The sequence below is a fragment of the Cheilinus undulatus genome, linkage group 14 (assembly GCF_018320785.1).
Source record: "Cheilinus undulatus linkage group 14, ASM1832078v1, whole genome shotgun sequence".
Lineage (NCBI taxonomy): Eukaryota > Metazoa > Chordata > Actinopteri > Labriformes > Labridae > Cheilinus > Cheilinus undulatus.
Genome location: NC_054878.1, coordinates 25,430,230 through 25,447,352, shown reverse-complemented (window position 1 = coordinate 25,447,352; position 17,123 = coordinate 25,430,230). Strand labels below are relative to the sequence as shown.

General features: G+C 38.4%; 1 protein-coding gene across 2 annotated transcripts in view; it reads right to left on the bottom strand.

Annotated features, from left to right (window-relative positions):
- The window catches only part of flvcr2b (FLVCR heme transporter 2b), a 32,426-nt gene that overhangs the window by 5,341 nt on the left and 9,962 nt on the right, over nucleotides 1-17,123 (bottom strand). For both annotated transcript variants that reach the window (XR_005992856.1, XM_041805511.1), the window contains exons 3-9: nucleotides 11,628-11,768; nucleotides 9,166-9,233; nucleotides 8,379-8,482; nucleotides 6,717-6,827; nucleotides 3,390-3,495; nucleotides 2,061-2,172; nucleotides 646-701 (exon numbers count right to left, since the gene is read on the bottom strand). Coding sequence is in view for 1 of the 2 variants with exons in the window: in XM_041805511.1 (XP_041661445.1) it covers nucleotides 646-701; nucleotides 2,061-2,172; nucleotides 3,390-3,495; nucleotides 6,717-6,827; nucleotides 8,379-8,482; nucleotides 9,166-9,233; nucleotides 11,628-11,768 (698 nt within the window). In the remaining variant the exon portion in view is untranslated. The remainder of the gene's footprint in view (nucleotides 1-645; nucleotides 702-2,060; nucleotides 2,173-3,389; nucleotides 3,496-6,716; nucleotides 6,828-8,378; nucleotides 8,483-9,165; nucleotides 9,234-11,627; nucleotides 11,769-17,123) is intronic.

The following is a 17,123-nucleotide window of genomic DNA, read 5'->3' as shown; positions in this document are numbered from 1 at the left end:
AGAAGAAAGAATGTTGAACTTTAATGTGTACAATGCCACTGTAAAAAACTTTTAGGAGTGAGTAAATTGAACACTCAGCAGTAGCTTTGCCACAGAGCTTGGAGATTCACCAAAGTATTAAAAAACATAATTTAGTTATAAAAAATTCAATAAAATTTTTGTGATACATCACAGTTGTGCATGTGTAAGCAGATACATGCTCTGTTTCACAACATGCAGACACCTGAGAAAGATGAAAAGAGCTCAACATGCAGCAGAGACAGTGCAACAGTTGAAATCCATATCTCCTTTTATGAAAACTGGTGAGGACATGCAGCTGATTTAAGATGACAGCAAAATAAGACAACTGGGAGCACATGGATAGTTATTTCCTGTATAGTAGAGGACGCACATGTGACTGTATGCCTACCAAACTAACTTGTGACAAGCTAAAAAATACATGAACATTTTCCCAGAGGACATATAGACACGCCATTGCAGGAGAAGTACATTTGTCCTTGAAAAATTCTCTTTATTTAGAGATGTACTTTTCCTGCTGTGGCACGCTTAAAAGACGTAATCTACACGGAACTACAACCACAATTATTCCATTAAAATCTATTCCTGATAAGCAAAAAGGCTTTCATAATTTAGAGATTTACTTACAGCTGCTTTGGCCAACGTGTTTGCATTCTGTCTCCGCAGGTCTGACTTTATAAATCCTGCAGGGACAAAAAGGAACATACATGAAAAACATACTTTCTCACAGTGCAAAATAATTTTATTTCATTATACATTTGAAAAAGCATGTACAAGACCCAAGCAGATGGCTGCTTTAAGACATAAAAGTAGATTTGTTCAGCTTGATGTAATGAAGGTGATTCTCCAATAGATGGCTCCTGTGTTCAGACACTAATAACAGTGGCTCTGTTGAAGTATAATAAACTGTGTTTACTTAGTATTTCCCAAGACTGTGAAAACATACCATGTCTAACTCAAGCCAGCAGCTAACCAACCTTCAAACTTTGCACTTGGAAATTATGAAAACAGATTTGCCCCAACTTAATCATTAAGCTCCGTTTCTACCTTAGAAGAAATGTTTCACAACAAATTTCCACCTTTGAAATTTCCACCTTTGAAATGGAAAATTTACAATAATGCCAGATTGTTTGTGCATTTTGCATCTATACTTTAGCAGAGATCACAGAATGGGATGTCAGGTGTGACTTCCTGCTGTTCTTTTTCTTTGAAAACTGTCCTGATGAGCACAGAAACAGAGCACACTCATTTATCTAAATGCTAAGTAAGTAACAAAAACACACTTAGTCAGCGTCATGACCTTTGTGAGCAGACGTGCCTCTTTGAATATTCTCACCATGATTTTTTTCTACTGTGCAGAAAGTTAAGCGCCTCAGTGGCTAAAGCATTTTTAATGAGTTATACTTAGCTCATAAACCCCGCAATGGACCATGAAAAATGACTTAAGCGGCTTAGAATTGACCCCGGCTAGACTTCTCAGATTTAACACCTGAAAACAAACTGTGTGGCAGCAAATATGCAGCTTTTTCTGACATGTTTAAAACCTTCAAAGTGGGGCAACTGAAACAATGGACATCAAAATGTTTACAGCTAAATCCACTGATTTTTTTCCCTCTAGAAAAGTCTGCTTTGGCTTTGCTTTAATGAAAAACATGTTTAGCAAGCCGACAAAAAAAGATAATTCCTGTGGTTTCCTAAACTCCTATCCAAAAGAGCAAAGTAACAATTAAGCCTTTTAGAAAGGATTTCAAAAACCTCAGTTACCCCAGAATTAAACAGCTTTCCCGTAAAAAAGTGGGCCATATTCTTTGTTAAGAACACAAAACAAAAAAAGTGATCTTTTCCTCTTCTTGAAATGTTTCACCTGTATCATAATAAACCTTTATCTCCATTTGTGGAGTGTTTGTTCAACACTTTCCCACACAGACTCAGAACAGAAGCAGTAACAGACAAAGATAATTCCTCTCTTTGGTTATGAGTGACATAAATCTATAGTTTGTTATGACTACACAACATGTGTTTCACTATCAGAGGTGTCGTACCGGTCATTATGGTGCCAATTAGGAGGAACACACAGAGAAAGATGTTTCCTGCCAGTGTGCCGAAGCCGTCGATGATTTTTCCCTGGCAGATGGTGAAAATAATGCCAAACACCTGTGTGTGCAGAACATGACACAATTAGGAAAGAAGCACACACAACACAACCACACTGTCAGCCACAATAGAAAACAGATGCAGTACATATGAGTTTATCCTCACTTTGATCAGTCAGCAGCTGAGCCTCATAACAAGTTCCCTGAGGTTAACAATGCTGCATTTAAGGACAACACGAAAAGTAAAAATGCCACTCTCTGAAATCAGCTTTACTTCTTGGGATCAGTTTTTTGCTGATCCTATAAAAAGTATTCACCCCCTTGGATGTTTAACCCTCATTCAGCCAATGCCTCATTCCACCCAGGTGTAAAACTGAGGGAGCTTATAGCCATTCCTCATTTATACTTTTATTAATTGATATTTGATATTTCAATGCTATTTAACACCTAAAATACAGTTTTCCTCTTCAAAAAAGTAAATGCATCTACTGTGAAGTCATGACCGAACAGTGAAAACACACAGCACGGCAGCAGGTGGATCCATGAGGGACAGAGAGAGAGAGCTACATGTGGAGGAGAGAGGCGTCTTCAGCTTTTATTAACACAATAGATCTCATCCACAGTGATCTGATCTGATAGTCTTTCAGTTGTCTTAAGAGGGCAATTAGGTTGTTTCTAATGATATAACTCAAATAGACAGCATGGCACGCCTCTCCACTTCCAGCCAATCTCTCTTTCCTCCTTGCCACTGCAACAAATAATAATCTTTGTCATCAAAAAGAAAAGTTTTTCTTCCACAGAAATTATAGAACAGTGCTCTGAAAATTGATCTTAAGCAAAGTAAAAATAGAAAAAAATACACATATTTTTTGCATTGACTAATAAGAGCTGCATACTTTTCTTGTGCCATATGATGAACTAATTTACAACATATCCTGTACTAAAAAGTGTATTTCAGCTGTTTTGTAAATGTTAATTTATTTGTAGGGGTGCACAATATCATCAGCAGAATAAAAGAATGGCCCTCTATTTATCTGCATTGCTTATGACATAAACATTTTCCTCTCAAGCTATCTCTCCACTGATCGGTGTTGCTTTTCCAAACCAATAAGTCAAAAGTAACCTTTTCAGTCAGCCCCACCTAGCACAGTAGTATTTTAATTACTCACACTGAAATGTTGATTACACTGCAGTCACACTCCTCTAACAGTTGACAGCTCTCTTCTGTAATTTTTTTTCACACTTCAGATGTAGGATTTTGATGTGGTTGAGCAGTACCTGTGCTGAACAGTTGAGGAGTCCAGATGAGGTTCCCTCTGACTCCGGGTACGTCAGCTCCACTGCAAACTCAAAGCCCAGCGGCAGGTAGCCTGTCATGAAAAACCTGGACACATACAAAACACTTTATAAATATCGTTTAACACATAGAATTCAGGTTTATTTTATATCAGCTATCTGGGATTTATTTGATTGTGAATTTCCATAATTAATCCAGGATTTTATATGTTTGAGATTAGGTAGACTGACCTAAAAGCACTTGAATACTTTGTACCTCCCAGGATCTTTAGACTAATGCCTTTCTGTGAGACTTAATAATGTTACACAGGAACAACAGGTTTGAAAACACTGTTTTCTCAGTCAGTAGCAACTTGATTTCATTCCATTGAAGTGTCAACAAGTAAAACTCAATGACAAAGTGGCAACAGCAGCAAAACACAAAAATATGAGTCAGTATCACTGTACTACAACACATTTCTGTACGCTCCTCCTGCTGGAAGAGCAATGACAGGCATTTGCTCAAGTAATATAGAGATTAGCTATCGCACAGAGGAAAGAAAAAAAGGGGTGCCATTTGCCGGGTTCTGTCTTTATTTAGGTTATAATAGTTTTGGAGTTTTCATTAGTTTTGATTTTTATTTCTTTTTCTACTTTCTGTTTTCAATATCAGGTTAGTTTTTACTGCTCATTTGGCAGTTCAGTGTTCATTTTGCAGAAAAAGCTTTGTTTTAGTTTAGTTTCTGTTAGTTGTAGGTTAGTTTTATTTCACTTTTGATACACATCAGAGGTGAGTAAACATATATAGAAAAGGGCCATGTCCTTGTGTTTCAAATACATGGGCCATCAAACAGGCCAGGTGGATCTGGCACTGAGAGCACTACCTCTTTTTGCATTCTTTGTACGGGATGGAAATAAAGAAATATTTATTCAGAACGTCGATCAGAGGTTCATAGGTGTAAAACAAAAAGCATTCCACATTAAGGATGTGAGTATCCTCCTCCTTTGTGTCAGACTTTGGGATTATCTCAGTGTCCAGGATGTTAAAGCCATCTTCACTAACTTCAATCTGATAGTGGGGCTTGAAGACATGTATGATATGGGTTGTTGTGTTGGAAGACAAAGCACTGACCCAGACCCGGTTTTGCTCCTGACTGCTTGAGGTTTTCTTTCAAAAACTTCACACATCCTTTCTTCATGATTCCTTCCACTCCTACAGAATTCCCAGTATCAGATGCACAGAAGCATCCCCACAGCATAATACATGTTTCAATGCAGGGCGGTGTTCTTTGGATTATACGCCTCTTCTTCTTACTCCAACCATAAGCCACATCTATACAGCCAAACAGCTCTAGTTTAGTCTCATCTGACCAAAGGATATGCTTCTAGTACATATAATCTTTCTCCAGGTTGTACTTATCATACTTCTGTCTCTTTTGAAGAAGCTCAGTTTTTCTTGGTCCATTCCTGTGTAGAGCTCTAGTAATTGTCTTCTTTGAGACTACAATTCCTGACTCAGCTAAGTCCTTCACTAAAGTCTTGGCAGTTGTTCTGGGATCTTTAGACACATCCCTCACTAGTTTTCTTTCCAAAGTCTTTGAAATCTTTCTCTTTATACCTCTGCCAGGCTCTGATCTGTGTGGCTCTCATTGAATTTCTCCATGATAGTTCTCACTCCCGGTCTTGACCCTTGGAAACTGTGATAACTTTGTATATCCTTCTCCTGCTTTGTGAGCATCAACAGTTATTTTTCTCAAGTCTAAACTGCCATGATGCCGTGTCAAATAGAAGATAACCCTCAGTTTAACTTGATTTTATGAGCTTTGAGCATTACAAAATTAAAACATAACTTTGTAGAACAGTGGTTTGTGCTCTGGCTTAACAAAAAGGTCCGTTCTGAAAGAGGCTAATAATGTAAACCCTGGTAGTTTTTGGTTTTTGTGAAATCATTTTGTTTGTGTGCAAAGTAAAAATAATGTTAGCATCCAAAATAAAACTAGAATGTTTAGAAAAGCTGTGTAAAAATGCCTTACTGTGATTTCATCCTTATCCTCATATTTAGTGAGATAATTTAAGTCGGCATATTTTGAATGATTCCTGAACACACGTTCTTTTTCCTGCACACAGGACGCTGTATGACCTTTGTCCTACATTTACTGAGAGTACTGTGCCAGTATGCATGGGGGCTAATTTTTATGTTAGGTCTCGGGTTGTATGTTTAAATGTTTAACATACTGAACTGGAACACTGGATAAACACAGCTGTAAATTATTGTTTGAGGAAGCAACAGAAAAGCCTCCTTAAAGAAATGGGCAAAACAAAGATCAGTGAATTTCAATGAAGAAAGGGTTGCACAAATTTCTGTCTAGATGAAACTAGGCGAGTCTGTAAGGAATGTGCTCCTAGTGAGGGCTTAAATGATACATTACTGAGGTATCTCAGGGTCAGTTACGAAGGATGTTTGTCATCGTAAATAAGAGTTATTTGGCACTGATTTTGAATAAAATGTATTTGTATTTTATTGACATACAGATACATGGCTAATATCAACATCACTGACAACATTTGGTGGAAGTACCAACACTGATATCAGGCTACCATGTTTTGGATAACTATATTGGAGGTGTATTTGGGAGCCATTAAAGGGAACCTACTTAACACAAATGTCAGTGACTCTGACAAAGAGTAACCTCTAGGGCACTAACAAACACGGAAGCTAGTGAATACCAGGGTGAAGGAGGCTTTTGTCTAAACGCAGGGAGTGAACTTTAACCATGCAAAAGCCTTGAAACCTTTGTAGCTGTCCTCATGAATACCTCTTTGTTGAGTTTTTAATTAGAATCTGTAAATATTCTCCTCAGACATGTTTAAAAGAAATCTACAAAAAGAGCCATTCTTGAGCAATCTTTCTGTTTTCAACATCTCATTTGGTTGAAGGAGATCAGTAAACAGGGTCACAGTGTACAGCATTACACCAGCGTTCGTTAGTGTTAGCACTGGCCTATTTAGCGTTTCTTCTAATGAGATGCTATGGAATATGCTGTTTCATACATCATAAAATGATTTACAGATGTTGTCATTTAAGCTTTATGTGCACTACAAGGATTACTGTGGGGAATTTGTGGACGAGAGTATTTATTAGCACTGGCATCCAGTAAGTAACATGTTCCTTTTTGCCATCAAGCTGGGGGCGAGACGGACTCTGTCAAATCACATGCAAATGTCTATATAATAACACATACCTTGTAAACTTTACATGAAAGCACAATCTCTTTATCTACTTAAAAACAAGGCCAGAATAAAAATAAAAGAGAAAAAATTAAAGAATACCCAAGAGCTCCTGCAGTGATGAAGACCACCCATAGGTGTCCAAGATCGAGTGTAGCAGCATAAACGATCATCCCCACCAGAGACATGAAGTAGACTGCAAGGGTCGTCTGTCTGAAGAAAACAAAATACAACAGTGCTCATGACTTTAAAATGGTAAATCCAGCTTCTAATTGTAAATGTTATGTTGCTCTCTACATTAGTTTCTTTGGGTATTTCTGAATACAAGACATGATAAAAAGCAGTTCATTTAACATTACAGACAGCTTTGAAGTGAATTTGTGACACTTAATAACAAGCAGTGAAGCAGTGTTTTTATCAGCTGTTCCTTTATATGATGTCATTTTATAAAGAGGATTCAATTCTATTTCTTGCTAATGCTCTCACACTTTTTACAGGTGACAGTAAAATACCAAAAAATGTAGAAATGTACCAGGAAAGTCTTTCACAAGAAAAACTATCAAACTGGGTACAGTCATGCTGATATAGAAAAAGGCCTTCCTCAAACTGTTGCCACAAAGTTAGAAGCATAGCATTGTTCAAAATGCGTTGGTCTGCTGAAGCAATAAGACTGGCCTTCACTAGAGATAAGGGCCCTAGCCCATACCAGTATCCCTCCTCCACCAAACTTCACAGTTGGCCTAATGCAGTCAGGCAGGCAACGTTATCCTGGCATCTGCCAAACCCAGACTCGTCCATGTGGCTGCCAAACAGAGAAGAGTGATTCATTGCTCCACAGAACACACTTCCACTGCTCCACTCCAGTGTTTGTATGCGTGACACTACTCTGTCTGACTTTTGGTGCTGGTCTTGGTGATGTGAGGCTTGCATTCATTAATGCCAGTGGAAGTTCAGAACTCCTCAGCTATGAAATCAGCCAAGCGTTTTAGCACTTTAGCACTCGTTGACCCCACTCTGATTTTATGAGGTCTTCCGCTTTGTGGCTGAGTTGCTGTTGTTCCTAAACGCTTCCACTTTCTAATTGTATCACTTATAGTTGTTGACTGTGGAAAATCCAATATGTTTCATAAACCATCTTATTGCAAAGGCGGCATGAAGTCACTGAGATCTTCAGAACGACCCATTCTGTGTCACAAATGTTTGATTATGGAGACTGCTGGCTAGGTGCTCGATTTTATACACCTGTGGAAACAGGTCTGATTGAAACACTGGAATTCAATAATCAAAAATACAAAAATTAAAAAAGCCAAATACTTTTGCTTGTATAGTACATTTTAAGAGTGTTATTGGCAAAGGACAACAAAGCAGTGCAAACACACCTACAAAGTGTCATCACAATGAAACAGACATAATTATGCTGGTAACTGAAGTACAACTATGCTATGCTGGGCTGAATGCTTTCCTTCATGTTTGCAACAAATACACCCACATTCCTTCATTTGTATAACAATACTAATGTAAATAACTAAGAAGGGTGGTTAAATGAAACTGGCTGGAGACTTGGAACCAAAGATCACAGAGATCATTGTAAGAGCAGCATGCAGCACCTGGATAAACACACAGAGCCCCAACAGCAACACAAACACTAAAACAACACCAGCAGAGATGGAGCAAGAAATCACAATAAACATTAAACAGCTTCAAAGAAATTAAAAAATAACTTTAGCTCTGCTTTTGTGAATCTTTATGATTCCTATCACTTACTTATAAGTTTTAGTTTTATCCAACCAGATCCCACAGATCAGAGAGCCGACCATCCCTGCAATGACTATGGTGAGTCCGATCCGACCAGCATTCACTTCTTCTCCCTGAGGGGTAAAGGAAGATAGACTCAAAGTGTGTGACCTGGTGACCTCACATACCACTAAGAGGAACGGCAGACTCAGGAAAAGCAGACGGGATGTATAAAGATTCCCAAGAAGAGAGCTGAACTGAACAGTTTTCACCGACATCTCATTTTGACTGAGCACTGAATAAAATAAAGCACTATATGAAGCAGAAGTACATAAAAATTAACACTTTAATAACCATTCTGTAGCTATACAGGAGATAAAGACATTCAACTGTTGCATAACTGATGTTAAAGTTTCCTGTATGGAATTGTCTCGTATGAACATGCCATGGTTCTCATTGGGCAGATTAAAAATCCTTCTGACTAGTAATTAATAATTGCTATGTTCATGGAAAACTGGACTAGCAGACTAAATTTAGCACCACAGCTCAGCTTATTGATAATATGTGAGATGATTTCCATGAATAAAATATTATTAATAATGCTGCCAAAATGCAAATGTGAGACTGAGGTACAAATTTAACAGTGAATCAAACTTTTCAAGCCTTACAGTTTGGAAAATGAGTCATTTAAGTTATGGTCATTAGACTTATGGATTAAACAGAGGAAACCCTGATGCATGGCACTGTTGTGCACTCATTATCTACTCTAAGTTCACTCTTTGTTTCTTCACACACAGGCACAGCAGGCAGAACTTACGGGGTAATGTTCAATGATCATACGGTTCAGCAGGGTGCCCACAGCATAGAAACAGCCCACGTTCAAACCTGCGATTATGGGAAATATGGTTAAACAAAGTCTGCAGGCAAAAAACCACAGGACTAAAATAACTTTTAGAAAACTCTCACAGCATATCTCCTCTATGCAAAGTAAGAAATGCAAACCCATTTACAAAAAACTTGGGATGCTGTGTAAAATGTAAATTAAACAGATAGACAAATATTAATACCACATACCGTGCCTATTGAAAGAATTCATCCCCTTGGATGTTTTACCCTTTTATTAATTTTATAAATCAATCAGAGTCAATATAATTTTTTTTTTTTTTTTTTTACCAAACAAATACAAAACTCAAAAAGTAATTGCATAAGTATCCAACCCCTTAAGGTCAGTATTAAGTAAATGCACCTTTGATTGCAATCACAGCTCTGAGTCTGTGACTGGCTTTGAATTGGGTCAGTCACTTTAAAAGGGGTGAATATTCATACTATCACTTCTTTTATATTACATATTTTTTATTTAGTTGATATTACTTTGTAGAAATCTGTATTAGAGATGCACTAGAAATGTTTTGGGGATTTTTTGGTAAAAAATGATATTGATTTATAAAATCAGGTTAGAAGGTTAAAGGTTAAAACATCCAAGTGGTTGAATACTTTTCATAGGCACTGTAGCTGAAAATAGTATGAAGACAACATATGTTAAAAAAATGAGACATTTCTTTTGTCTTTTTAGAAAATGTTATCCCCATCTTTATTTCAAGTAAGCAACAGGTTGAGGAAAGGGTCATGTTTATACCACTCTGAATACCACTTCTTTTTTTTTTTAAGGTGTTAATTATGTCGTATTTGTGCTATTTTCAGTCTAACATGTGATTTCAGTGTTCTAAGAGTCATCTAATTCTGTTTATATTTATATTTTACACAGCATACCAACTTTTTTTAGGGATTGAGGTTGTATAATAGCATGATAAGATGAAGAGTTTTGGTTTCCAGTTGTGACAAGTGAACCTTATCAGGATAGTTTCCAAAACAGACCTGTACTGAATCAAAGATTTCTATAAAAGGACAGACCTGAACTGAGTTATTCTTTCAAGGGTTTGAGATACAGTCCTTGACTCAGAACAAACCTGCATAAAAGGAATCAAATATTTCAGGGGAAATCGTTGCAGTGGAGACATCAGATGTTGAATTAAAGACTAATCCATAAGAGAGTGGAAACTGTTATTGGAGGCTGCCTTTCTCTTGCTGTAACTCATTCATGGCTTGTGCTGCTTACTTGTGATGGACCATGATTATTCTCTACCAGCAGCTGCACGTTCTGTTGCCCATGCATTCCGTCCCGATTCCCATGACCTCCCTAACCTTGTGGCTGCACTAGACATTTTCAAGAAAGAAAGGAGCACAGTGCTTAACCCAGGTCACCTCCACCGATTATTTTGTTGTTTCTGAACTGAGGACTATTTCAACAAAAACTCCATTCCAGAATACGTATTTACGAAGAACCTGAACACTGTATTTGTTTCATGGATGAATTTTGCATAATAAGGGGGAAAATATGTTAAAAGTGGCCTTCCTGCTTTGCATGGTGTGCAGTTTTTAATAAATAAAGTCTTTGATTTGTTAGGAAAAAAAACAAAGTAGAGCAGGGTTGAGCAGCACCTGAACTTGTAATCCTTTGTTAATGTTTTGATCGAGAGCCCCCTGGTGGTGGGATTTACATAATTCACACTGAACAGTGTAAATGAGCTTGTCACTTATTTCTAACAGGACATTCAGGCCTACAGACAGGTTAGTCAAACAGGCATAGACAGGTGGAGCTGGGATGACAGAGTCACAGTCGCAGGTACACCTAAGACAAAGGGAGCTATAAACAGTCAGCTGACAACCTGACAATCTTACACAAGAACAAGGGCAGAGAAGCACACTAATTATAGCACATGAGATTTTCACATGACACACACAGGGAGGTCAGGCAAAGAGAAGGAAGAGTTTCCTTAAACCACCCTCAGCTGTCAGACTCACAGATCTGTTGTTACATGATAGCTGACTTCATGTCACCGAGTGCTTTCAGTTCAATAAATGTTGGAGCTTTTCCTGGCACTAACCCAAGGAATTTGTAAAACAGTCAGACTTTAAACAGACTTTGAACTGCTGCAGGAAACACACTGTGTCTATCAAAGTTTTTAGTTGGATATTGAACTTGTGTGGATCTTAATGACATTTATTGATACATAAACTCTGTAAACTGTATTTAATTACTGACTGATGTGGAGAAGAGCAAGTGTGGGGGTGTGTTGCATGACATTTGAGCTGGACTTCAATTTACAACAAAGTGTGAGACTTACTGCAATGACAGAAAACCTAACCATACATCCAAGAATAACACTAACCTATCTTAAAAATGTATGCACTGTCTCTGATACCTAGAGGATCACTGACCATAAGTGATGATGAGGAGGATGAAGGGCTTGTTACGGAGTAGCCTGAGGATAGAGGCGGTATAGGAGTACTGCTCCGGTGGGATGAGACGAGCTGTGGCCTGGGCCTGAGTAGGAGGTAGTTTAGGACGCTCCTGGAAGACTGAAAGAAAAAAATAAAGTTAGTCCAAATAAAACAACACATCTGGACTTTAAAAAGTGGGTGAACATGTCAGGCTGACTGAAATTGCTCAAAATCAAATCTCTTGAACTGAGGGCACAGATGGACTGGTAATTAGGTCGTACCCCATTTATGGAACCTAGTCTTCCACGTGGTTGGCACAGGTTTGAATCTGAGCTGTGCCTTCTTTCCTGCATGTCATTCCTCACTCTCTCTCTCCCTGTTTCCTACACTATCCATCAGTCTGTTGCCTCCAAATATCCCTAAAAATTAATCTTACAGAGAAAAAAACCTTTGAACTCTGATAAAACTCCTTGATAATGTTTACTTATGTTTACTCTTTTCTCTTTCATATATACTCCACAATCAGCAGGCGCCACAGGTTCCACATCAGGCTTTGGCCTGGAAGCTGATAAGCATGATTGTTAACATAGCAGATGTTGTCGTCTGCCTTCAGATATCACCACAAGCTACAGGGATAACATGCATTACATTTATGCCAAAAGTAAAGTGTTCAAAAAGTATACAAAGCTTTTAAGTTTGTCCATTTATTCACCATTCAACATATAGCTAGTTAGCAGCATGCTAAACCATTCTACTGCATGTTTACTAGGGCAAGGACAGTAATCATTAAAACTACCTGACTGACAGGGGTGGGAAGTATTTGAATCATATCAACTCAAATTACTGTAATAGAGACATTTTTGCTACTTTTAATTTTTTTGTGTACATTTTAAAATTAGAACTTCTGATTATACTTAAGTTTTAACCGAGGTAACTGTACTATTACTTACATAATACTTTTGTACTTTTTCCACCTCTGTTGACTACACAAAGTAGCGCGCAATGAGAGAATGAATCCACGTCACATCCCAAAACAGCTCATGACTGCTGGGATTTTTTCATGTTTCTGGTGGATCGTTGTTTTTATATGAGGCACATTTGCATTATGATTGAAGGTATTCACTGAGTTAAAGTTCCCAACCATTTTTTCCTTGGAGCTCCCCCAAGGCCCCCCCCCCCCAAAAAAACATCCTTTTATTGTTTCATGGATAAAGTCCTAAGGAAGTGGCTCTTCACAGGTTTTTCCTTACCAAAAGCCCTTTGTATAAACTTTTTATTGAGTGCTTTAACATGACTGTACTTAATATTTGCAAATGTAATCTTGACAACCTCAAAGCAAACAAAGCCTCGTGCCTCCCCTAAGATGTCTGGGGACCCCCCTAGGGGGTCCTGGACCCCAGGTTGAGAACCACTGCCCTATGGGATGCATAGTGACTATTCTTCATCAGAATGCATTGCCTTGCTATGAGGTTGACTGTCTGCTTTGTTCTTGCCAGAGGAGACCCACCTTAACACAGATTTTGAAGAGTTGCTGCAGCTCTGTTTGATTGTAAAATATTTCTTTCAAAAGTGTAGTTTAACTATATGTAGTGTGGCCCAATAAAAAAGGCACTTTTAAAATGTTGAATTTAACTCTATATGGGTTGAATTAGCACTTTTAATTTTGCTGTGTATTTTACTTTACCTTGTTGGAGATCTATATTATTGTTGTTCTTGCCAATAAGGAATATCACATTTTACTATACAACTCCTCAGTAGCTACTCATTACTTACTATGTAACTTTAAATTTAATACTTCAAACTTTGATTTAAGTAGATTTATGGACCAGAACTTACTTTGGCACCCCTTTCTAAATTGGCAGTTAAGGTAACATATTGAGTATATTAGGATTTATCTGGAATACACTGGTATTTTTTGTTTCTCCTCGTAAAAAGCTGCTCAAATTTCATGGTAAAAGCTTTAGACTCAGGTGGACATGTCCAAATCCGTGCATGACAGCATCTCACACACACATTACACATGTCTCAGTTAGCCAGTCTCCAACTCAGTGGACAGTCATCCTCTTGGGCTGATTTCTTTGTTCTGACCTGTTTCAGTCAGTTCTTTTTTCCTGGGTGAAAGCTCACAGCCTCAGGCCTCATGGGGAAATGCAGATGTCTGTCTTTGTAGTTCCTGGAGCTGAGCCAGCAGTTTCTCCGTACAGCCAGCCTGACCTGAGGGTTTGTGCAGAGGAACCAGTTCACACTAAACTAACCTGTTCTTTAAGATGCCTGCTCAAACAACACATGGAGATGTTAGGTTATAAATAGTCACAGCTGGATTTTCCTGCACATCAAGACATGTTACTCACAGGCAATGTGTGTAATTAAAGCTATATATTTTTAAATATCTTGCGCTGTTAATTTACTTTTGGCAGATCTGTATAAAAATGTAGTTGTTTCAGAGGTGTTAGCTTGGTCACGTGGCAAAGTCTGTTGATGAAAATAAAGCCAATGAATGAGTGCAAATAAAAGCAGTTCCTCGAGTGTCCACTTGAGACCGACTCAGCCTCAGCACTGACATCAAAATGCCCACTTTCATAGCAGAAATAAATATTTACAGCCTAGTCCATAAAATATAACTCGTGTTTTTTATGTTCACAAAGCTTATCTACAGACAGGCAGGTCAACTGTAGCTGTTTGTCAAGATGCTGAAGGCCCAGCTTAGCTTGATGTCTTTGTTACTGTAGGCTAACCTAAAGTTAGCCTACAGTAAGTGATTAAAGGTGCGTGCCATTGGCTGGCTTCAAAACTTCACTCCAGCTGCCAGTGTGTGACATCATGAAGCCTATGATCATGTTTACACTCTCTATGGGCATAATGAAGGAAACCAGTCCCTGTGGAGTGCATAAAGGTGATCTGCTGCAATACTGGGACTCATAAGATAGTATACCATCTAATAGAGATTTAGCCTGCAGACTTTCAGATGGAATTTTTCAACAGACTTATTCTTGATTCTGATGTCACATGTCACACATGACAGACTGTCAAACAAGGCAGCACCTGTAAAAAGAAGGCTTGGCCGGAGGTTCTTTTTCACTATCTGCTGGCTATGTCAGCGGCCTAAAAATGTTGAAGATCACTCCTAGACATTGTCATCAGATTTGAGTTTTATGATTGCACATGCTAATCTTAACAATAACCCTGAGAACTTCAATTTTTAATCTCACTAATGCAGATTTCTTTCGGTTAACATTGATTGTCAGTTTCTTTAGAGGAAAACAACAGCTAAACCTCTCTCTACTCTCTTTATGTTCATCACTGAACATTGGGACTGTCTGGCCTGCTGACTCACAGGCCTGTTGCAGAGCTGCAGATGGTCCTGCCAGCAGGACCAACCTCAAACATGGCATCTTGCATGTATGTGTTAGAGTGTGCTATGAGTGTGATGTATCTTGAAACAACTGTGGTCAACTTGTGTGAGTTTGGAAAGTCTGGATCAGCGCCATGGTCAGTCTTATGACAATTTTAAGCTACAGGTCTATGATGTGGGTAAATTCAGAATCATAAAGCCTCACTTTCAACAATTCTACATTTCAAGTGGGTAAGATGCAAAAACAGCAACCAGTTGTTCCAAACATGAGAACTTAATCCCAAAAGGTGCTATCTCTCCATGCACCCTGAATTAACTCAACTTTGAGTGGAGGGAAGAGCTTGGCATTTTGAGAATCTGTTTGGTTTCTTTCTTACAGTAAATAAGACCGATACCAACTCCCGTATATCTGCAGGTTAAATGTAGAAACTGTATATACTGCTTTTGAATGTTTGGCACTTTTAGCTCATGTTAGAATTAAGTCTATACTCAGGTGGAACGCCTAACAAAGTTTATATAGAGCCCTGAGAATATCTGCATAGATGCTGCTCTGAAAGCATGCTGGCTGTTTGCAAATGAATATGAAATAGCTAGGATTAGCATCAACACCTCTCCGTCTGGGGGTTTTAGTTTTTTGCTAGAAGCTGAGGCAGAAGGCAAAGCTTTCAATTTACCAGTTAACATTGGTTCAAACCCTCATCTATGCTCATAAACCAAAGAATGAGATAGCAGATACAAGCAATTAAGATTCCTCATGAGGATGGCTCGCTCAGCTTTAGAGATAAGGGGAAGCGCATGGACATTGTAGAGCCGAAAGAGTCTAGTTGAGGTGGTTTGGGCATCTTATCAGGATCCCTCCTGCTCCTGGATGCCTTTCAGGCATGTCCAACTGGACAGAGACCTCAGGGCAGACCTCAGGGCAGACCCTAAAACTCTAGAGCTAGGGAGAGGATGTCTGGGTGAACTTGCTGCAACCATAACCTGGCCTTGAATCAGCAGAAGTTGGGTGGATGGATGCAGCTCTAAAGCTCTTTAATGAAGCCATGATTTCATTTTTTTCTCATGGTGAATTTAAATCTTGAGACAAAGCTAGGCTAGCTATTTCAAGCATCTCCTGGCTTTGTATTTACTGCATGCCATGAATGGGGTATCTATTCTTTATGTGTATTTAGGTTGTCCAGATGTCAGACGTTAATGCTAGTCCAATAAAAGTCAACTGATTTCCATACCTGTCATTATACTAAAGCAACAAAAATACTGGACAACTGATTATTAAGTAATCTTTAGCAAATCCTTCTGTAAACTGCAGAAAAAACAATGTTGTCAGTGTTTTGTGCACTTGACAGAGCTCTCTTTCTCTATCTCACTGCAGCCTTTGGTGAAATTATGACTGAAGATGTGAATTTTCTTAAAAGCTTCAGTATTACCTGATACAAGTGATCAGTAAGATATCAGAGACTGTAGTATTTTAAAACACACGGTACCAAAACGTATTAAAGTATCAACACTTTGACAACCTTAGAGTTTCCAGAAATGTTTCCTATTCCTTCAAAGGGTCACAAAAACTCTTAAAAATACAAAAGTATACACTTCTGGTTCAAAAATATCAACATTAATCTACATAGCTAGTAAAATTAACATAAAATGAGCTAAAGTCTGCTTTTCAAGGTGTTGTATGAACAATGCAGACAGTTAAGTCAGCCTGAATGTTGTACGTGGTGTTACTACAGAATGCCTCCACAAGCATCCTTTTGTATTTCTGAATGAAGCACACTTCGGAGCTCCCCCGCCCTCGCAGTGGCCTGACAGCACAACAGCTTCTTCAGGAAACTTGTTCCTCCTCTTTGACCACTTCCCTGCCCTATGTTTTTTATAGAACAATACACACTTACAGCATAGTATGCTAATATATTCTAACTAACAGCCTCTGGTCATTCAACTACCTCCCATATAAAAGACACATTATATGAGTAAAAATAAAAACCCTTCAAAGACATCCGTAGAACAGCATGAATACGTAACAGAAATTACACTGACAATAAATGAGCATTTTACATGCCAACTCATATCCTGTTTGACAACTTAAGTTATGCTACTTCCTCCACTAGAAAATGGGATCAATGTCATCCAACAAGAAACAA